Consider the following 23,986-nt stretch of genomic DNA (forward strand, 5'->3'; position numbering starts at 1 on the left):
AGACCCAAGAGCCTTACTTTGCACTTCCGCCAAGTAAAGATTGGCTACAGTGGGTGACACTGGGGAGCCCGTGGCACATCCATGTTTTTGTCTGTAGAAACCCTTGTTTTATTTAAATTATGTAGTGGTAAGGCAGATCAGAACAGTGTGCAGATCCGATCGAGGGTAAGACTGGTTCTGTTTTATAAGGAGCTGTCTTGCTGTAGTTGTTTTCTGACAGTCTCCACTGCCTCAGTTGTAGGTATGCAAGCGAAGAATGAAACCACATGAAAGGACACGATTGTTTCATTTAGATCCAGTGTAAGCTTCTGGACCTTGTTGGTGAAGTCAGTGGAGTTTTTGATGTGATGGGGTGTGTTCCCCACAACGTCCTTAGATTGCCATGACTGGATGACTGAGAACCTACACAGACATACTTTTAGTGCTTTCAATTTCACTTTTACACATTCTCCTTCTCATGCTAGAAGACTGCTTTTCTTTCACTTTGTAACTCAGTCACTAAAGACAATACATGTTGACACTCCGTTTTCCAGTATGCTGAAAAGAGCAGCGCACAACCAAAGGTGTCCTTTGCTGTGCTCCTTTTGTCATATCGGCTGCATAGTCATAACTTACTGATCACATTACATACAATGACTCAGATACTTGATCATATTACATACAATGACTCTGGTACAAATACAATGAACTCAGCACGTGAAATGTAACTCTATAGAGTTACATTTCGTTACATTTAGTTTACATTTAGTTACATTTAGAGTTACATACAGTTACGCCCTCAAAGACGTCAATATTTTATAATAATAATTATTAATAATAATAATGATTGTAGTGTATGTATGTTTTTTTCTGAACCCCTCCCTAGTTCAAGCTGGAGGAAACTGTCCTACAAATTAAATGGGGTACCAAGATTCATCTCTATATGGTGACTAGTTGAAATATTTACTTGAAATAAAACGTGTGCATTTGTATACAGAAACTACGTGATCGATGGGGATTCTTGAACCTTTGCCATTTTTATAAATGTGTTTACACTGTAACAATCGCTCAATCATAAAGTACAGACTTTACACGTACATTTTAACAACCACAACAGGGTTTAACTTTTAAACATTGGCCACCTTTGCCATTCTGCACCATTAACTGAGGGTAAAAGACAGAGTGCTGTGGATGGCAGAAGGAGGAGAATATTTCAGAACATTTCATTCAAAGAACCGCGATTGACATAACTGCTGTGGCCATTAATAGCCTTGAGGAAAAGTATTGCCTTGCCTTTTCAGTCATGTCCATCCTCATTTCTGTATTTACAATTAAAAGCCCCTTATTAACTATTGATGTTAATGTTAAGGATTAAATTGTGGGACCTAAAAAATGCTATTTAGGCTTATGATTTGTAGGTTGGTAGATGAAAGTTTACAAATGACTAAAAACGTATGTATAGCAATCAGTGTAAATAGCTGTCGATATTATGAGCTGTACTACATTCACAATGGGCAAATTGAAACTGTTAGAAATTAAATATGTTTTCTTTGAAATTCTCAATTGTAACTGTACCAATTTAGATGCAGACGTAGCAAAAAACACCCATAGTGTATTTATTTTAAAGCAGAAATGTTGCATGTATACTTGAATAAACTGTTGGGCCACCATATGTCATACAAAGGGCTTCAGTGCACTTTGGCATTGATTATCTAATCTTTTACTCCACAGGAGGGGTGAACACCATTGTTCCAAAGATGTTTCCTCATTTTATTGTTTTGGTGATGGAAAACACTGTCTTTAGCCCTAAAACTCCCACAGTTGTTCAGTTGAGTCGAGATTTGGTGACTTTGAAGGCCACAGCATGTGATTCATGTAACATTTTCCTTATCATAAAAAGATATTGTCACTGTGGAAGAGACCACTGGCATCAGGATAGAAATGTTTTACTGGATAAAGGTGATTACTCTGAATTCTGGTTATTTTTTTTAATGTACCACTAGTCTGTATGCAAGCAATAATAGAGAGAGCAACATCTTTGCAAAGAAAGAACTACCCTAACCTTGATGAAGTACTCTTTCATAGTGGTTGATTAATGATTTTATACAGTCGATGAAGCACTGAACAGATACGCAAGTCTTTTTAATTCCTCTGTGTTCCTGACCAGATTCAATCACCTTGTTTTTAAAAGGATTTTTGTTTTGATTGACACTCCTCTGCACAGAAAATCCACTTGGTTGAAGAGGCTTTCATCAGGAGTGCTGTTGTGTTGTTCAAATCGTTTCTGTTGCATATGTCTGCCTGTTTATGATCAAGCCCTGCGTGTGAGAGAAAAACTGACCTTTCCGCTCCCTCCAGACCAGACTGAAGCTGTTGCAGTGCTGTTGGAGGCTCTCCTCCTCTGCCAGTTGCATGAGGAGAGCAGACAGGAGGTGGCTAAAGGCAGAAGGATGGGAAGCATAAAGTGGGGAGTTCTGGCACAGGGGGGATGGAGAAGGGCTGTTGTCGGCACAACAGTAGGGTGGTAGATAAAGATGCTATAAAACAAACCCTGCTTGCGAGATAAAATGCCGAGGCTTAACAGTACCGCATAAAGCCAAACTCTCATTTATCATCCCTCTTCCACAAATTAATGCTGCCTCTTTGTCTTGAGATATTTGCACATATGCATATCAAGGCCATCCATGAATATGCTCTGCTACATGGTTTTGTGCACCTTTTTTGTCAGCTGTGTGGGAGTGTGTTAATTCATGACCCAGGGCGAAAATGTCTTCTTCACCGTTGTTTGAAGACAACCAACTGTACGTGTGTACGAGTTTGTGTATCAGTGCATTTGTGTTGCACTCATCCTGGATGCTACTTAATTTAGCATGCAGATGTGTGAGAGCCAGCCTATTTGCTGTACGTGTTATTATGCAGATCTGTTACCCTTGTTAGTTTCTCTCCATGTCCTCTCTGACCCTTGTTAGTCTTTGGTCATGTGTAGCTGCCCATTATCTCTGCATCTGCTCCAGTGAAGAGGAAAAATCATTGTGCCCGCACATTTCTGTGGTTTTCTAGGAAGCATTTGATGGACAGCAACGTTCAAGAGGTTCTGCATTAATCCAAGCTGCCACAAATGTTCGCGATATCTTATAATGCCAAGATAAAATTCACATCAAAGCCGATTTGGAAATTGTTTAAATCAGTCCTAATTTTATCAAATGGTGAATGTAGCAGCTGACAAGTACACAGACTGGCTCAGCTTCAGTGTTGGTACAGGGTGTCATATCAACTACATCAATTCAGTGTCAAAATGTTCCAGGCTTCTTTATGTCTGCAGTCTTTCTGTCATTCTATCTTTTAATCATCTCACGAATTTTATGTCTCTGTGCTGGCGACAGCTGTGGCCGGAGGCATTCTGTTATCAGGTCGTGCCTTTGTCAGTCTTTCTCATCCTTTTGAACCCAGTATATCTCTTGAACAGCTGGAGGAAAATTTCTTTAAATTTGAAGGCATTCACTCAATGATGAGCTGATTAAAATCTGGTAGTCAGAGATATTGTGATCTCATATCGGTCCCTAAGTCGTGAAGAGATCCCAAATATCCATTTGTTGTTCAAAGGTCTCTTAGACCTCACATTCATCACCTTTTCATAAATGCTTTTGAACATCTTGTGGGAATTTCTTCAAATCTGCCGCACTCAGTTGGATTTATAGAAAATTAGGAAGTCAGAGGTCTTGAAGAGACCTTGAGGGGTTGTCTTAAAACTAAACTTTCACTTATCCTCCAGAACCTGGTGGTCAAATGTCACTAGGACTTGATTTCCATCCCAGTCTCATAAAATGGTATCAGGAATATTTTGCAGGAATTTCAGTACCCCAGGATGAACTAATTATATTTCTCAGTTCAGAGGTAAATGCGACCTCATTTGAATCTTTTTTGCCATTTTAATTTTAACCTATTGATATTTTAAAAAATCATGCTATTCTGTCAGAATCATATTTCATAATTTTATCTTATAGTAAATTCTAGTTCTCAAAAGAAAAACAAATACAGCCACTGTTGCCTAGAACAACTGAGGGAGTCATTTTGACCCCAAAAGAATTAATGTTAATGTTGCAACCTGTATTGTTCACACCCATTTCGACATAAGGCTGCTTTAACATGAGCCAGAGCTAGCTAGATGTGATTGATAGATACATATAGAGAGGACTGTACTTAGAAAAGAGGAATAATTACTGCAGGGCTGAAGGGGTCGCAGATGTTGAGCCCGTTGAGAGAGGGGGAGAACCAGGCTGTGCAGAGCAGCGGGGGAACCATAGCTGAACTGAGCAGACAGTTCAGTGTTTTGAGAAATAATCCAAGGAAATAGAGTAAAAGTAATAGATAGATATGACAGACATGATAGATGTTCACTGATCAGTCTGTTTCATTGTGAGGTTCTGGTTTTAAACAGTCTTTGTTATAATTAATGCTTTAAAAAAAAACATTTCCAAAATGTTGTTACAGTACAATAATTTAATTATTTAGATGTATTAACTACTGTCTTGTTTGTTGTACCCTTTTTTAAAAAGTAGATTCTTCAATATATTACCTTTCGAGACTGTATTGAAATAATCTATATCATTTGTAAAACTAAATAAATTCTCTTAAGTATAATCTTAAATGCTTATTTTCGTCAAATCTTTCCTTAATTAGAATTAATGGAATTATCAACATCTTCAAGAAATGACTTCTTTACCGTGAATGCGACTGTTGCAGGATGGCAGCAAAGTGATCCTCTTGGCAGTTTTGAAATGTGGGCCATTCACCATGCTAATTCACATTGTGAATACAGTAAGCCAAGAAACTTCCCAGCCTGTGATCTCACTTCATTTTGCACACAGCACCTGCAGTTTTCAACTAAAGCAGGACACGGTGAAGCGGGTAGTCGCGCTGTCGTTTGTAACTTCTTATCTGACAGCCCAGTGTGGCTGCTGCTTCTTCTTGTTCCATTACTCTCCTACGCAGAAGGCATTTCAGTTTTATTTCTCAGTCATGCATCTCTTACGCGGCTCAGCAGATATCTTTGTGTTTTAATCAGTCCACACCGACTGTGTAACAGCTCACATTTTACACACAGTAAAGACACGCACCTGCAGCCCAGCCCATAGTCTTATGCTGCAATCCCATTTTCTTCAGTTTTTCATGCATTACTACATTGATTTTGAATCCGGTTTTGAGTGCTGCCAAAATGCAACGCGGTGCCTGAGCACATCCTTTGGTGACACAGGCAGCAGACTGAAGCTGCTATTTTTCCAGCTGAATGCTTTAAATGTAAAGCGGTGGCAATAGGATGTTCCGTTGAATTAGTGGCAACTTCATATAGCTTTGATATGGTGCAAAGAAAGCAAACAAGATGAGATGCACAGGATTACACACTGCATTGTTGTTCAGAGTCTGAAACCAGCATGGCAAGGCAGGACCCTGCCACTACCAATAAAGACAAAATGAGAGATAATTAAGTAATTTTATACACTTCAAGACATCTGCTGAATATGCTGGCTATGAATAGTATCAAAAACGTGACTTTTGTTAAATGGAAAAACTATTTCCGCTGGGTATCAGCTGCAAGCTGCAGGGCCTCTCCAACTAGAACTGTAGCTCACCAAGGCTGTATAGCAGAAATCTTGGAGTCCGTTATTTGTCACAAAGAATGTCGCAATAAAAATATTGCAGACTCTTTAAAATCCTGAATTAACAATTGATTTAAGGGCGCCTACAAACGTGGAATACCTCAAATAGAATTTAAATCAATGTTAAAGTTACTTAAAAAGTGGGAAGCGAAGCAGCTGTGGACAACTTCAGCTCATTTCAGCTTTGGTTCTGGTACCACTGGATTTCAGGCAATTACATCCATTCAGTGTCCAGACGTTTGAAGCTTTCTGTACCTGCCTGCTTGCATTACAACATTTTATCACTCTCTTCATAGCTGTCCTGTCCATGTATTTCTTAATTTACTTTCTCAACTTCTTAACTCTTGTCTCCTCCGTCGTATGTCTCTGTACCCACCCCTCCTCCCGGTTTTCACATGTCTGCCGCTTGTTTCTTTTCTCTCCATCTTTCTCCGCTTTTCTATCACTCTCTCTCCTCTGCTGATCCCTCTGGCTGATCCTCAAAGGGAACCGAGAGAGTGAGTGGGACTTAAAAGAGAGAGAAGCGCTGTGCTCTACCCAGCAAGGTCGTCCCTCGCTCGACTGAAACACAGCGAGGAAAAGAGGAAAAAAAAAAAAACACAACACACACACACAACACAGGAAAATGGAGAGCTTTTTCCCTCTCTCATTTTCTCTTTCCTCCATCTCTCTACTCTTCTCTCACATCACTCCTGAGTTGTTTGATATCTCACTTTTACTCTCCTTCAGCAGGGGCTCAGATCTGAGTTCCGTGAACGCAAACTCGTAAGCCCCCTGAGCTACAGTGTTATACCTCTTCGTCTATTCCCTCTTCCTCTCTCTTTCTTGCTCTCCCTGTTACCTTTTCTTCCCGTGTCCATCAGTGTAATGTTCTCTGCCTTACAGAGCAGCAATGGGAGAAAAAAAAATGTTGAAATACCCCGACCGACACCCACATTTTTACCGATAATGTACAGTGTGAGACTGTTGCATCGGCTCCTGTCTCTGATGAGGACCGTTTTGCTTCTTTTTCTGTAGAAATTATTGATTATGAGAAGTAAAAACACTGTTATTCTGTAGGTTCAGAGATGCACCTGGTTAAGATTCAGTCTTCATTTGTTATATAATGTTTTAAGGGAAGCCTAGAAGAAAATATACTGTGAAAAGCATGGTGTCACGCTTTGTGGCTCTTATGCTTTTTCCTCCCTACTCGTTTAAAGTAGCTGTTAAGTGTTAAATAGATGTAGACATTTAGAGCGCGCAAAGGAAAAAAAAGTAAGCTTTGGAGGCGTCTTTACACAGAATCTGTTGTCAAGCCAAATCATGTCTTTAATGACTTGTGTTGTAATGGAGGTCATGGTATGATCAGGCCTAGAAATGCGAGATTCAAGCATCCCAGCGAAACAGAATATTAACGAGTAAACGCAGTAGTATGGTCACTGAGATTAAGTGCGTCAGGTGGGTGTATGCTGGTTTTATAAACAGTCAAATTAAATTCTACTTATTATGCTCATTTCCAGCAGCATATTGTTGTTCTTGGACTCTGTGAGAGTAGATTTTCATGACTCACACTTTTAAAATTTATCTTTTAGTTGTCTCTGAGTTCATGCTCCATCTAAAATAAGGTGTTTTAGCTCCTTCCGCTTTAAGGAACACCCCTCTTTGGTCCTAAACATAAAGGTTAAACATCCTAAACAAACAAGGGAGTAAAATAGCGAGGGCTATGACATCATACAGATCAGGAGTAGAAAAAAAAACTCTGTCAGAGTTAATGTTTGGAGCTGTCAGGGATTGCTTGTACATACCGGTATGTCAGTTGTCCTGTTGTCTCCTTGCAGCATCACTGACAGGGCAGCAGAGGTGGTTATCAACCTTCCAGAATGCCTAACCTTAACCCATGTGCAAAAGACATTTCCTAGCTTTATGGTTGTCTTTGGTTATCTTAGACCTACAGTTCTACTATACAGTCCTTTTGTATGTGTGTGCGCGTGCGTGCATGTAAAATATCTCGGTGTCTCTTCTCTGCTCTTCACCTGCCATTCCCACACACAGTGGAGTTTTTCACAGACGGAGACAAAAAAGTTGAGGAGACAACGCTAGGTTTAAAAATTCAGTCCAGCAGTCATACTTATTTCTGTCATCTTATAATGATGGCTCAGTATTGCTCCGCACACTTTACTTTCACAGTGGGGTAAAAGTCCAGGCTCAAACCTGTATTCACGCACCCATGCATGCCCAGAAATGTGTTACAAGTGGTTGTTATATGTGAAGATGCTACATGAATTTATAGTGAGGCAGATTAATTTATTCTGGAATAAAATTTTAGTCTTCTTGTCCTGACAAGCAGGAGAGCCCTACATATAGTATCCACCACTGCAATAATGTACATATGAAGGAATAAACAGAGGCAGAATGTGTTCTCCTTGAAGGTTCCTTAGAATAAGTCTCACATTAAGTATAGAATGATTTCTGCAGAGAGAACTGCCATTTTTTTCATCTTTTAACTGAAGGCTTTGTTATCCACATGCCCTGAATATCAATTTTATATCGATTTTTAACATTTCTTGTCAGGGTCATGGAAAATTTGTCACATAAAACAATCTTTATTGGCCAACAGGTATGCAGCTAGGTCCATATATATGATATATTACAATAATAGGAGTGACAGAATCTACATCCTGAGGAAGAAGGAAAGCACTGGTGAATTTAGCAACACAAAATACCTGTGGTGGATGATCGCAGAATCATTTCCATTGTGACAACAGCCAACCAACTGAACAACACTCTCTCCAGGATATAGACATATCGATATACCACACTTGCATAAAAAGAAAACTGCATGAAAATAAATACAGAGGGTTCGCTGCAAGGTGTAAGCCACTCCTTAGCTTTAAGAATAGAAAGGATAGGTTGGACTTTGCTAAAAAAAACAAATAGCTGGCACAGATCTGGAAACAGTCTTTGGACAGATGAAACCAAGATCAACAACTACCAGATTAATGGCAAGAAAAAACTAAGACGCGCAACCGCATCCAAAGCATACCGCATCATCTGTAAAACATGGTGGGGGCAGTGTGGTGGCTTGGCCGTGCATGGCTGCCAGTGGCACTGGCACACAACTGTCTATTGATGATGTGACACACGACAGAAGCAGCAGAATAAATCTGATGTGTTCAGAGACATGCTGTCTACTCAAATCCAGCTAAATGATTGGGCAGCATTTCATAATACAAATGGACAATGACCTAAAACATACAGCCAAGCAATCCAGGAGTTTATTAAAGCAAAGAAGTGGAATATTCTTGAATGGCCAAGTCAGTCATCTGATCTGAACCCATTTGAGCATGCATTTCTCTTGTTGAAGACTAAACTTCGGGCAGAAAGGCTCACAAACAAATAGCAACTGAAACTCACTGCAGCAAAGGCCTGGCACAGCATGAGTTCATGAGTTCAAGACTTCAAGCTGTCATTTCCAGCAAAGGGTTTTGAACCAAGTATTAGAAATAAACATTTTATTTTCTGTTATTTAATTTGTCAATTACGTAGATATAACACCTGGAATTGATTTGAGGTGTGGTGCTTGAATTTGGAGGATTTAGATGTGAACACACAACATTCATTTGTCCAATTACTTTTGAACCCCTGAAATAAAAGGATTGTGTTAAAAAATGCTTTAGATCCTCACTTTTTTTTTTTTGTTCAACCCACTGAATCAAAGTTGAAAGTCTGCTCTTCATTTTTCATTTAAATTCACTGTTGAAAAAAGTTGTCTATGTCCAAAGCTCCCTCACCTTGCAAAGCAGCAGGATTCAAACTTGACTAGACTTGAAAAAAACACTATCAGAAGGGTTTAAGTGTGCACTTAGAAGCAAACTAAAGTCTGTTTAGCACAGTCGGAATCCTATAAAGAACTACTGGCCAATAAGAGCACGGCTACTGGCATGCTTTAGGTGATCAGCCAATTATCAGCCAATTATTTTTCCCTTGAAGGACTTCCCGGATGGTTATGCAAAAAATGTGCTGTTTGCATCTTTTAATAAATTCTTCATTGAAAAATGTAGACAGTGAAAACTACATGGAAAATAGCTGTGTGGTCCAATCATTTTCCTGTGTTGAATAAGACTCTGTTTCTGGGAATATGTTTGTTGTTTATCTACAGACTAACTCAAATATATTTAATTCTGAACATAAACTGAATGGGGGAAAAAAGCTCAGAAAGAGACTAAGGCCACACAGAGAAATGTAAGACTACATACCAATCAGTCACATATGGAAGCCCGTTTCCGCCACTAAAAAAAAAAAAAAAGGATCCATAACTCAAAATTTCGAGTTATTTTCTCGAAATTTCGAGTTATTATCTCGAAATTTCGACATATTAACTCAAAATTTTGAGAAAAGCAACTCGAAATTTCGAGTTAGCGCTGCCAATCAGTAATCTACGTGAATGACGTCATTTCCATGTTACCCGGAAGCTGAAGCCCTCAGCTACAAATGCTACAGCTAAGCTACCGGTATTACATCCAGTCGTGAATGCACAGATTGCTGAGTGTTTTCAGCCTGGCTTCACAAATGATGAAATCCCTGTGTTATTAGCTGAATCACATGGTGTTACTATCAGCAAACATACTTTAATTTGTTGGGATCCGTTGTGCGAGTGCGCGGTCCTGCGCCATATGCTTCCGGGTAACAAGAAAGCGACCTCATTCACGTATATTTTTGATTGGCAGAGCTAACTCGAAATTTTGAGAAAAGTAACTCGAAATTTCGAGTTATATTTCTCGAAATTTCAAGATAATAACTCGAAATTTCGAGAAAATAACTCGAAATTTCGAGTTATGGATACTAGCTTTTTTTTTTTTTTTTAGTGGCGGAAACGGGCTTCCATAGTCACAACATTAAAACCACCTGCTTACTATTTTATGGATCCTTCTTGGGCTGTCAGAACACCTCAGACTTTCTGGAGCGTGAGCTCAGGCGCTCTTTTGGTGACCTGTGGTGTCTGGTAACTGGATTTTTTCAACAAGCTCTTGGTTGCAGTGTTGGGCCCTTTATGTGGGTTCAATATGAGTGGAGGTCTGTGTGGAGGTCTACTTCACACCTTCGTCATGTTTTTCCACCTATTCCAGAGAAGTTTTTGCAGTTTTTCTTTGTGCATTAAACTGTAATTTTCATTCAGGTGTACTGTAGTACTGTAAGGAGATTGTGTTGTGCAGTTTGCACCAACATTAGAGAGTTCTAGTATTTAATATCGCTCTGGAGTCATCATCGAGAGACACGCATCTGCGAAGGCTCTCAGTTCATTCTCATTTTATGTCTCCTTCTCCAACAGTTCCATAACCAGATTCATCGCCCTTTTCATTTTCACTTTTACTTCTCGTTTACCTGATTGTACTGTGCCCATGAGATGAGTTGGATACATCTCTCCTTCCCCCAGAAAACCTGCTGCATTGCATAAAAGAATCGAGTGGGCACCGTCTCTGCCCCCAAACCAGATTTAGGAGCCCAGAAAAATCAACACAGAGAGACAGTTTTAGGCTGCAGTGCACTAATGTTTGTGTATCTGCATTTGCCTTTAGGTGCCTGTGTGTGAGTGTGTTACTGTGTGCGTGTGCATGCATGCACATACTTTCCTGCCTGCTGATGTGTGTAAGTTTATGTGTGTGGGTGTACAGTTTGTGTGTGTCTGTGTGTCCCTTCTCCTGGGTCTGTCGAGGTGTTTTATAGTCTTTGAAAATCTTTGCATTTCCATCAGATATTTTTCAAGGTTTTGTGAACATCTTGTCACAGTCAGAAATTGTCAGTCTGATAAAATAAATTCAGCACTAACCCAGCAAACCTACTTGACAGTATAAGATGTCAGTGCAGACACTTCTCTCACTCTCAGCAGCTCCAAGCACTGCCACTTCTTCCCCCTCCTTGTATCCTTGAAGATGTTGTGTTTTTCTATAAGTCTGTGCAAAGCGAGGTTTGTGATGCTACTTCACATGCATTTAAATAACAAGCAAGTACTAACGATTGTTTGTTAGTTCTACATGTATTAATACAACTTTGATGAAGCAGTTTAGAGGAATGAATCACTTTGAATAAATAGGTAAAGGAAATGCTGTCGATGCCATCCATCCGTCCATCAATTCATCCATCTTCTACCACATATCTGGGTCCAGGTCACAGGTGTCCCAAGCCAGCTGAGAGATGTACACTTTCCATCTTATCCTGGGTCTGTCATCCTTCCATTAGGCATCTTTATCAAATACTCCAGGTGTTTGAACCACCTCACCTATCTCCTTTTGATGTGCAGGAGTAGCATCTCTGAAGCTCTTCCCAAATGGTCGAACTCTTCACCTTATCTCTAAACCCAGATGCTCTACGGATTAAGTTCATTTCCACGGCTTGTATCCAGGATCTCATTCTCTCAGTCCTTACCTAACCTCGAGGCATAGGCGAGGGCAGGGATGTGGATTGACGGGAAAATCGACAGCTTCACTTTCACGTTCAGTTCCCTCTTCACCACAGCAGACCAGTACAGCATCTGCATCACTGCCAATGCTGCACCAATCCTTCTGTCAGTCTCCACTCTCCCCTCACTTATTAAAAAAGACCTTGAGATACTTGAACTGAGCCAGAGTGAGAACTCCGCCCTTTTTTCCAATGAGATAAACTGCCTCAGAATGAAAGCATTTATTCTCAACCCAGCCTCTTCATAATCAGATGCAAACCACCTCAGTGTGATCTGGAGGTCACCAACTGATGAAGCTAGAACAACTGGATTGTCTGTAAACAGCAGAGAGGTTATCCTGAGGTCACCAAACCGGAAACGCTGCCGTTTGCCTGCACGAAGAAATCCCGTCCAAAACAAATGATGAAAAGAATCTTGTAGATGCATGAAAGAAACAGAAAAATTAGTGCTGTCAAGAGATTAAAAAAAAATAGAGATTAATTAATTATGATTTTTAATTAATTGATCTAATTAATCTCTTTTTTAATCTCACCTAAAAATAGCTGAGGAAAGCCCTCAACTTATTGTGGCAGACCAAAAGACTGATATAACAAAGAAAGTGACTTTATAAAGTCATTTATTGTTTAACAAACGTTAAACAGATGCAACCATTTACATACTGTTGTATTCTTTTGTAAAATAAGTGGAAAAATAAATACAAATAAAATCAAATAAATTAAGTGCTGCAAGTTAGCACATCAGAGTTGCTCTTTTCTGAGCAATACAGCACTGAAATTCCTCTGCTTCAGATAATGAAAAATAAAACTGACATTGCAGTGCTGCAAGTTAGCACATCAAAGTATTCTTCCATCACAAAAAAAAGTGCTGAACATCAAGCAATCTATTCTAGTAGGCTACAAATGACACAGCAGCTATGCTGACCACATGTGTCTCATTTCTTCTTCCTCAGCCAGTCGCTAAGACACACCAGCCTGGTAACATTTTCTAGAAGCAAGGCTGCCCTTTTCTTTTGCACTATGTGGCCTGCAAGGCTAAAGAGTCTCTCACAGGGTACAGAGGTAGCTGGGGAGGCCAGGTACTTTTGTGCTAGGACTGACAGCTTTTCATAGACTCCTGAGTGAGCATACCACCACTGCAGGGGACAGTCATCAATACTGATGCTGGGTTCTGCTCTGTAGCGCTGCAGCTCTCCAGACTCAATTCCATCTTCTGAGTCAGAGTCAGACCCCAGAAGGAGTTCGCTCCTCCTCTTCTTCTGAGCTGGTCCATCATCCTCTGTGGAGGGCTGGAGACTATCTGCTCTTCTGGGCTCTGCTGCCTGGAGCATATTCTCCAGAATGGTCCACACCTGAATGAATGAATGAATGAATGAATGAATGAATGTGATTAAAACTAAGTGCTTTTTTTTTTATTTTATTTAATCTTGTAAAGAACTTTGTGTTCCATATAATAAATAAAAGTTTGATTTGATAATGAATTGGACTCATTAGTCCAGCTTAACCTTATTGTCCTACCTGTTCCCTCTTTTCTCTTGGAAGACATTTCAAATCCTTAAACCGTGGATCCAATGCTGTGGCCACCTCGAACCATATCTCGTTGCCATTAGCTCGTCGTGCTGCCAGATCCTTCTGGAAGGCATTCTTGAACTTCACCACGTAGGCAGGATCATCATCAGTAATGTCCATGACACGGTACAGATGGCGAAAAGCAGGCAGCACTACAGAGCAAGAGACGTAGGCCTCACCACCCAGCAGCTCTGTCACATACCTGCAGAGGTGGAGAGGTTTGCTAAATAAACCTAGCTGGATTCATTTAAATCAAAGTGTAACTGATTTCCAATTTAATTGTCCTTAAAAGTTCCTTGTTATGTTCATTAATTTTGATTTTACACATGTAACAGTAGTTTATATAATTAAAATGGGAAGGTGTTTATTTGAACTTACTTGCATGGTTCAAGCAGGAGCTCCAGCCTCTGCAGTTTCGCCCACTCAGCTTCGGTTGGCAAGACCAACCTGTGGTTCTGTTGGTCCAACGTAGCCTGGACAGCCTCTCGGTTACATAGGAGGCGTGAGACCATTGCGAGAGTCGAGTTCCACCTGGTGGGTACATCCTGTATAAGTTGATCGCTCTTCTTTCCGAGTGCTACTTGTTGTTGGTTAAGTTCTGTGGTACTCGCAGGGCTTTGTTTAAAATGACCAACAATCTTGCGGCACTTTGCCAGTACACCGACAAAACCACTGCTATCGAGACATACCGTGATGGTCCTCTGGAGAATGTGAGCATTGCAGGCGATGTGCTCATATGGAAGTGCTCTCATAGCAGCCAGCATGTTTGCTGCGCTGTCTGTGCCAATGGTGGATATCTTGTTTTCAATACCCCAGTCATTTGCTACCTTGAGGAACTGTTCGGCGCATTTATCAGCAAAGTGCCTGGTTTCTGTTCTCATGACGGTCAGTGCAAATGAGTTGAGGTTCCACTCACTATCAATAAAGTGTCCAGTCACCCCAAAATAGCTGTGGTTGCCAGCTGAGGTCCAGTGATCTCCGGTTATAGCAACACAGTTGGGAGAATCCTCCGCCAAAATCTCAAGTTTGTTTTTCTTTTCGCCGTCGTACATTTTGCTGATTTTGGTCGTTACTGTAGTCCTGCACGGCGGCTTGTATGACGGGTCATTGGACGCAATTTGCAACACCTCTGTCAATCCTTCGTCCTCTACTATATTTATCGGCCTACAGTTCATCGCTATCCACTTGGCAATAACATTAGTCAGCCTGTCGGTCGCAGACTTGCTCATACGAGGGGTATTCTCTAGTTTTGTTTGGCGAAAAGCTTTGCTCTGGCTTGCTATATTGCTAACGTCTTCACTGCTAGCTGTTGCTGCACTCGCGGCTGGGTGCTTTGCGTTGAGGTGATAGGCCAAACTTGAGCTGCTTCGGTGGTAAGCAAACTCCTTCTTACACTCTAGGCAGACCACTTTACCTTTGTCAATGGTGCCGTCGGGGCGTTTATGAAATACAAATTTCCCGTTCATTGGGCCAACAACTCTCAGATGCGCCTCCATATCCACACTGTAAGCTAATCACCACTTCTCACCTTGACCTCACGACGTGACTCCACCCCCAACAAGTCAAGCACAAGGAGCCCAGCACATAAAAACGGATTTTATAACATAGCAACTCTCATACAAAATCAATGACGTCAAGAGATTAAAAATTAGATTAACGAGATTAAAAAACATAACGCGCTAAATAGCATTGTAATTAATTAATCGCAATTAACGCGATAATTTGACACCCCTAAGAAAAATATTAACATGCTTTTTTCCCAACATTTGGTGAATGTTAAAACATCATTATTGTAAAAAATTATTTTAACACAAATGAATTGAAGCTAGAAAATATCAAAATGTAGTGAAAAAGGGAGAACTTTCAGATGATATATATATATATTGTTTTGACCGGTCAAATACACTATGAGTTTTCTCCGGTGAATTATCAGATACCAGATACTGATAGCAGTGCTTTTGTCATTATTCTGTCTCTCTGCAATTTTGTGTTTCTTCAATCAGATCTCCAAAAACTGTTTAAAACATAGGTTTAAAGCTTTCTTTTTCTTTTTCCCCTTCAGGTAAAAAAAGAAATGTAGAAATAATTCAGAAATATCAGCTAAGTTGAGGATGTGTGGGTGTTTGGTCACATTTGATTAGCACTAGCCTGGCAAAAACAAGACTCTCCCACAGCTGTCATCAGACCAGTATGCAGACGTGAAGCCAAAATATCGTTTAGTGACTGAAATGGCAAAGTGAGGTCATTTATGAACCCATTCGATTTTATACTTTTTTAATACTTACATTTTTGAGTTGTATCTGTTTCTTTGCCACGTGACCAGGAATCAAATGAAACAAAAGTAGACTCTAAAATCCAAAATTTCAAAATAGTTAATTCCTCAAATTTATGTTAAACATTTAAGAAAAAAAATAGTTAATTTAAAAATTGTTATTTTTTTATTATTATTATTTTTAATTTAAAAAAAGTCTTCTTCTGCCTTCTTTCAACCGTGAGATTATTGTGCAGTCAACTTTCCTGTTTGTCCTTGACTATGGAGATACTATGTGTGTATTATCACACTGCCCGAGCAACACTGCAGCAGTTAATCTCCTGTATCAAAGTGCACTACACTTTATCATTGACACATTTTATATTCATCATTTTCACTGTATTTGAAGGTTTAAGGAGATTTTAAAGTCATTCCACCTTTTCACTCAAAGAACACTGCTATTGAAGCTTTATCATTCATCTCTCCCCTCATTGAAATCATGTAACAGCAATTCTTGATCCAGGAAATACTTAGATATCTTACAGACGCGCCTTGGGTACATGTTGTTTCATTCGTTGTTCAAATAAACTCAGGAGTGTCCTACACTCCCCTTGGAGATCTTAGATATTCACTATGTTTTATAGGATTCTTTCAAGTGTTTTAATGTCTTTGTTTATTGTGTCATTGTCCTCATTTAATGAGACACAACAGTAAGAGAGTTTAGTTGCAATTAGACTGTTTGATTAAATAAAAATTTCGTAATCTTTTCTTACAGTAGAAGTGGTAAAGTGACATTTGTGTAACTTTCGTTAGTGAATGAGAGCACAGTTATAAAGAGAGCTGTCCGTTTAAAGTCAAAGTGCAGTGAGTTCACCTTTACAACCTGCAGGTGTGCTAAGTTGAGTTCACTGGAGCACTGCACAGGGCCTCATTCACAAACAGTGCATGTGCTCAAATCATGTTTATGAAAGCACAAATCTGAGGATCATTTGTTTGTACTGTGCATACAGATTTAGAACTGCCTCAGACCGGATGCACGCACAAATCATGGCGGCCAGACTGTCAGTTGAAAATATAAACATCTTCTCAGTAAAGAGCAGCAGGACTGCAAACACCACCATAAAATTTGTTAATGTCAGCTAAAAATAGAAATTGATAAAAATGAAAGACTTATTGATAATTTATGGAAGTGTCAGACATTCGCTTGATGAATCAAATTTGTCCTTTTTTTTTTTTTATTTATAGAGACGATCTCAGAAATTCAGAGTAAACTATTCATGGAAAAAATAAAAATCTTTTGAGAGCAAACACAGTGCTCTCAAAAGCCCAAAAGAGACTTCACGAGCAAATAAAAGCATACCACATGCATATAAAAACCATTTATCTAACAAAGGCTTACATCATTGCTGTACTCATCATTTGAACTATTTTATGGATGATTTTCAGTCTCTGCTTTTTTTAATCTGACTTTACCCAGATGGATGCTAAAGCTGACAATATTTAGCCACGATGGTTGCCCTCTGTGGCTGCTGTGGGCCAAAGGTGCCTTGTCAGGTCACAGTGGAAAAGTAGGACCTTGGATAGTTCAAGCGGCAGACTCCTCTGGGCCTCAGATGACTTTCCAGGCTTTAGGAAATGAAGAAGGCAATCAAAATGGAAATGTTACTGCTTTGAAACTACATTTGAATCTCAAAAGAGTCCTTCTTGGCCTCATCTTTCACTTTGATAATGAATCATAGCTGCCCTCTTTCCAGTTGAGCTTTTATCCAACACTGTCACTGCACTGCCATACACACCCTATCTCCCTCACACACACACACACACACACACACACACACACACACACACACACACACACACACACACACACACACACACACACACACACACACACACACACACAAACCAAGCTTCGTCACCATCCACCTGAGTCACAGAAGATAATCTCTCTGGTTGATGAAGTCACAGGCAGCCCCGTCGCTGTACTGCATATTTACATGACTGCATGTACACAATCCACTGTAAATATGTCATACAGTGGGTTCCATTGCTCAGAGGGTTTGCGTTAGGCAGCATGTCTCCGTGATGACTCCAGTATGTGTGGGTAGTGTTGAGAGTGGAGTCACCAGTGAAGACAGAAGCGGGGACTCTTCAGGGTGCCACTTTGAAAGTAAAACACCATTATGTCTCGATTCTGAGCCCACCCACAGCATGCTCATGTTAAAGCACTTTAAAGCTGGAAGCCTGATAGCACAGACATGTTATTAAAGTGACAGAACCGTATCGGGAACATTTTTCTAACCTATTTTTTACTCGAGATGAGACCCAGATTGAAAAAGTTTCATATCATATCACTTTGGTCAGTGTTTTCTCACCCCACCAGGGGATCTCCGCTGACATAACACATAAAGGTCAGCCCACTAATCAGGGGGAGTTCTCAGCCTGTGAACACTTTATTTCACATGAGGCTTGTCTGTGAAAATGATCCATAAAGGTTATTACAGAGTTTTTAACAGGAAGTTTTTGGTATAAACTAAGGCAGCTCAAAGGTTCCCAGGTGGGAAAAGTCAAAATAAAAGTTGCTATTATAGTCTAGATATGCTCTTGATACTTGATGCAGGTAAATGTAAAGCCCTGCGACCAGAATTGGCAGAGGAAAGACTTGATGGCTTTGGAATATATGAAGGAGGGTGTAGCTTTTAAACTTGTGACTGTATTTCCAGTTACCACTTATAACACTTTTACAATTTTTCCTACTGGTAAAGACCGCTTTCATTCATGTTAGACCAAAGTAATAAAGAAATAGATAAACAGTTAAATGACAGAGAAGTTCCTGTTTGTTTGTTTTACAATGGGGCCACAATAAAAATATAAAAATAAATGCATATTTTCTGTGAATTAATAAAAACCTTTGTAATCGCAGGATCATCTAGGCATTGAGAGAAATTAATCCTTTCTGTAATTTTGCACATTTATTTATTTGTTGGTAGATTTCTTTCATTTACTACAGCAGTATTTCATATAGAATAGAATTTAGGATAATAATATAGAAGAACTGTGACATATTGTTAAAATTGCATTGCTTTTTCTTATATTAATTGGGTTTAAATGTGTATTTAAACATCTTTACACTGACAGAAAGGAGAGTTTTGCTGGTTTAGCCCACTTAAGATGAAAGTGGGCTGTATGTGGCCCACAATGTAAAATGAGTTACATATTGATTTCTGGAAGTTCTGGGCAAATTTTCTAGATTTTTAATTTTGTGCATGTGTGTTCTTGATTTGTCAGGTGATTTAGCTTTTTAGCTTTTGTTTAATGGTACCTTGGTGAGCTATTTTGATTTGTGATATTCTATTTTAGGCCCCAGTTACTCATGACAGACCTTGTGATTGGTTGGCTATCCCCTGGTAAACACGTGCTGCTAGGCAGAAATGTGTATTTCCCCAAGTGGTTGGCAAATGGTTGATGGAGGCTGACGTTAGGTGAAGTCAGCCACAAAGAGGCTTATGGTACTGCACTAAAAACCTCCTTGCTTTTTGCTTTTGTTGCTAGCTGATAGCAAACTACACAAGCTAGAAACAGGGACCCTTGCCTTCAAAGTAAAAGTTGCAACTTTTGACAAACATCAGTTGTTGCAACTTTTACAGTCTCTGTTTCTGATTTTCATCACACTTTTTGCACTTTTCACTACTGCTCTTGAGCAGTTGTTACTGTTTACAGACAAGACATTTTCTATGCAAGCTAGGGGAAGTTACATCAGTGACCAAAGTGATTGCAAGAATGTCTTTTTATGTGGCACCTTCTTTGCGATGGGGTTCACCTTGTGACAGCCAGAAACCACTCCCCACGCAGTCAAAGAGACAGCCAGGGAGTTGCCAAATAGTTTCTAGGCCCACGTGACTGAGGCAACACTGAGCAACACCACTGCTATTTAGGTTTTCAGCTTATATTGCTTTGGTTGGTTTAACGCAGGAAGTTATCTACTTTTAGAATAAATAAAGTAAACCTGATCTTATATAAGCAGGTTTTTTTGATCTTGTGAGCACTGAAATTAAACTTGTGGCTCTACCTATTCATGTAGATAAGAGCTTTAAGGTGACCGTACAAATAACTGTGCATATGCATTGCAAAATAGCTGATAAGTGCCGAGATTTGCTTCTAAGAGGACTTCTGAGCCACTGCCTTTCAGCATTTTTCTTTAATCTCTCTTTTGTCCACTAAATGTCTCACTGTGTATATTTTAAGTTTTAAGCTACTGAATGAAAGGAAATTTCCAGAGTCTAAATTATATTTTGAAGGTTCTTACTCCATTTCAGAGTGACTAGTGGTTTTAGTATGGCAATCCAGTTTAACATTGAGTAGCTGGGCAGACATTGAAATTTCAGTTTCTTCTCTGTTGATAGCCCTATTAGCACAGGGCCAACATTGTCTGGGGACCACTAGTCGTTTGTAGTAATTGTGGAGGTTAATTCTGTAAAAATCTGACATCTCGTTCCTCGAACTTCTCATGTATACTGAAGTTTTGCATATTGGAAGACCTTGTTGTTAATGTTAATGGAAGAACCAACCTCTAATCAGCTTCCATTCAAATGATTGTTCCCGGGGTAAAACTGCTGAAATCCAAAATGCATCTCATTTGTTCCGATGAATGACGAACACACCACCATCTATTTTGTGCCTCTGTCCGCATTTCCATCTGAATGATATGGAGCTATTCTTAGATCTGTGGGAGGATAGATGGGCACCATTTAGGTTTTCACTTTCAAAGCCTTCTTCTTTCCTCGTTGCTGTAAGCCATTTTCAGTCGACCATTTGTTGGTGCACTGCGAAACGCACAGCCTAATGCTAATTATGTGCACAAAGCCTACTGTAAATGGTGGCTTTGGAGTTCTTGAGAAAAGGATTTTGACAATGAAAATGGCTTCATGACATGCATTGCTTCTCAGTGAATAGGACCTCATTAATATTCAGCCGAGCATCTGTTTCATAAAGCAGATTTGAATCTTTCTGGCTGGGTGTGATTCTTATCTTTAGCCACTTTTGGAAACTTGTAACTCCTGTATGTGATATGATGAACTGTCATGAGAATGTGTTTATCTAAATGCATCTCTAACACTGTACGGAGTCAGGAGGTGCAGTCATTTTTAGCCTTTTCCTAACCTCTGTTAAGACCATTTTTCTCATAAAAATTTATAGGTCTTGGTCATGACAGTAAGGTTAGCTGCATCATGAGGTGCTCCACCTTTCCTCCTTACTACTCCCACAGCCTTTCGTTGTATCTGGAAATTCTACAGTTTTGCAATTCTTGTGTATTTGTCGATGCTTTTCAGCTTGTAACAATGAGAGAATGTGGAAAAGATTTCTCATCTGGGAAGATGTGAATGATGTAACGGAATTGGTGCGGTCATCATTTTTGACTATGTGAGCATATGTGACTGACATTTACCATAGGCTACATTCACACTGCAGAACATCAGGTTGTTGTTTTTTCTTTTGGCATTACAATCTTATTTTTAACATGAGGTATAGCAAATGCCGTATAATTTGTGAGCAGATGACAGTAATGTCAGTAAGAAAGGAAAGCTACTTCTTAGTTATCCCCGCTTTCTTGTCTATCCCCAACTGACTGTCCAGTAAAGGATGAAAATGCCCAAAAAATGTCCCTTAACACCAGCTACACTTTACATTTGAGCTGGCTAGCTCTGAGTAGCAACCCTGTCTCATCAGTGCTGTAAACCAAAGGACACCTTGTGTACAACCGAGACAAAGTGGCATTATGTTACGCCCTGGAAATAACAGCTTGTTGGTGTCTGCATCAGTCACGCTTAACCTGATAAACTACCACTTCTGCATCACTTTTAAAAGGACATAACGACCTTTCTAAATGTCCTGTGACTGCTCTGCTATAATGAGGGATGAACTAAAAATAGACAACAAATCCCCCCTCTATGTATCTTTAAAAAAGCATTAAAAGTCAATAAGCAGATTCTTAAGACCTTTAACCCATCCTCAGGGTATTCCCTCTGTTTTCCCCCAGATCAGGAAAAAAAAACTGAGGGAGTGACTACTCCAGTTGGTTAGTCACTGGAGAGCTGCAGCAGCAGATTTCCTGATTAAGCAAGCATGAGCTAATCACTAATGGAGCTGTGGTGGAGGATTAAATCAGGAGGACGTCAAAAATAATGATTGAACAAGTGAAGGAGAATGAAGAGGATGCCACAGGCTCGATTTGCTCTTTTTTGTGTGTGTGAGACAATTTCAGGTGCACAGGAGCAAATAATTTTGTGCTTCATACTGGTTAACCTTCTGTAACGTGAAGTGGTCACATGTAGCTTGTTTCAAAGTCTTCACTTTATTTGAACTTCAATTGAAATGTGTTTTGGGGTTTAAAATAATAAGAAAAATATGTAACATGATAAATAATGTGCAGCTTTAATGTGAATTTCCAGACTGACTGTTATTTTTTTTCTTTTCCCATCAGTGCTCTGGGAGGCTCCTCAGCATTACATATACCAGCATTTCCCAGTGGAGGATGCTTAATTGATTACGTCCCTCAAGTGTGTCAGTTACTCACCAACAAGGTAAAAGTGTTCACCACACACCCCATTAGTGCTGCTAGATGTTCTTTGTGCTTATGTATTGTTTTACATTATTTGTAACCCTTAATGTCTTTGTATTTTAAGATCAAAATTCTATACTCTGCGCGTGGGTGTGTGACAGGTATATGACTCATTTATTGCATATTTGCAAGGCTTAGTGCAGCAAAGCATTCATCCACTGATGTCAAGCTGTGTGTACATGTGTGTGCATGTGTGTGTGTTCATGCACGTGTGTCTGGCATCTGCCAGCGTGGGCGTACTGGCCAACCTCCATAGGCTGTCTGAGGGCTCCTTGGCCTCCGCAGGTTGACAAGTAGATATGCAGCGTGGACGCGATGTAATGCCACTTCCCTCAAGGCAAATGCCCATCCCCCCACAGCCTCTCAGACAAGCGCACAAATAATGCACACAGGCATACCCTCTATCTCTTCCTGTTCACCTGGAATCTCACCAGCATACTATCTGGAACGTTTACATCCTTTGATGACCCCCATGTCTTCAGTTGTTTAAGTCACGGCCGCCCATCCCACTTCCCTGAAAGAGGTCACAGCCTTTGCTTGGAAATGGAGTCTTATTCATAATGTAGTTATCCCTTTTTTAGAAAGCAAGTTTAAAAGGACTTAGGGCAAGACATTTGCTGCTTTACTTTACCCAAGCAGCGACCTTCTGAAGCCAAAAAATAAAGCCAGTGTGAAACTGCAATTCCTCTAAAATACACTAAAGAACAACAGTAAACAAGTTTACAGCCTGGTACTAAAGCGCTTTTAGTATAGTGTATAGTTAATTTTCCCATCATAACAACTGAATATTTAAATTATTCACATGTTAAAATCCTATAATTATACAACATATAGGCTGCAGACACAGGTAGCTGTAGATGGTAGCTCTCTGCTTCAGTTAATTGGAGTAAATGAACTGACACCTTGACCCTGTTCATTCTAGCACCGCATTTTGAAACATTTTAATGGAATAATCTGACATATAATATGGCTTTCCATGCAGCTAACTGTACAGACTGTCCAAGAAGGCTGTGTTCTAATTTTAATAAGTTCACATCTAATATTTTATTATTAGTTTGTTATTTTATGGCAAAGAAGAATCTTGTTAGCTCTTCCACAGATATCACTTTTTATTCATTATTTGAACACATTTAAATCTGTTCAAATGCAGTGTGTAAGTGTTATTTTCTTCAAACATCAAATAAAACTAACATAAAATGTTATATGGCTTCATTAAAAATCACTTGATTCTGAAGGGATCAGGTGAACAATTTTAGATAAATGAAAGGATTAAAAGTAAAGGGGGACCCAGAATAGATCCCTGCGGAATGCCATAAAACACGGGAGCAGTGGAGGAAAGAGGCATAAGAGATAAGAAAATGTTATTGGTGAAAAAAGCACCCAATTCCAAAACACAAGTCAATACGAGCATTGTTTTTCCAACAACCACTTTGTGACTAGAAAACAGAGCTGTGTCTTATTCAAAATGGGCTGAAGTTG

General features: G+C 39.7%; 2 protein-coding genes and 1 long non-coding RNA gene across 3 annotated transcripts in view; 2 read left to right on the forward strand and 1 right to left on the reverse strand.

Annotated features, from left to right (window-relative positions):
* Positions 1-23,986, forward strand: part of LOC308390015 — a 215,319-nt gene that overhangs the window by 160,200 nt on the left and 31,133 nt on the right. The window lies entirely within an intron of this gene.
* The window catches only part of babam2 (BRISC and BRCA1 A complex member 2), a 126,694-nt gene that overhangs the window by 90,071 nt on the left and 12,637 nt on the right, over positions 1-23,986 (forward strand). Inside the window, exon 8 of the mRNA XM_080871203.1 lies at positions 22,370-22,469. Coding sequence (XP_080727329.1) covers positions 22,370-22,469 — 100 coding nt within the window. The remainder of the gene's footprint in view (positions 1-22,369; positions 22,470-23,986) is intronic.
* LOC308389616 (E3 SUMO-protein ligase ZBED1-like) lies at positions 13,004-15,362 on the reverse strand (the record flags this gene model as incomplete). The annotated part of the gene is made up of 3 exons (XM_080871107.1): positions 14,016-15,362; positions 13,587-13,839; positions 13,004-13,420 (listed from the first exon to the last, which is right to left on the reverse strand). The coding sequence occupies exons 1-3, from the start codon at positions 15,131-15,133 to the stop codon at positions 13,004-13,006; spliced, it is 1,788 nt and encodes a 595-aa protein (XP_080727233.1). The 5' UTR covers positions 15,134-15,362.

This window comes from Rhamphochromis sp. 'chilingali', assembly GCF_963969265.1.
Source record: "Rhamphochromis sp. 'chilingali' genome assembly, chromosome: 21".
NCBI classification, from domain to species: Eukaryota; Metazoa; Chordata; class Actinopteri; order Cichliformes; family Cichlidae; genus Rhamphochromis; species Rhamphochromis sp. 'chilingali'.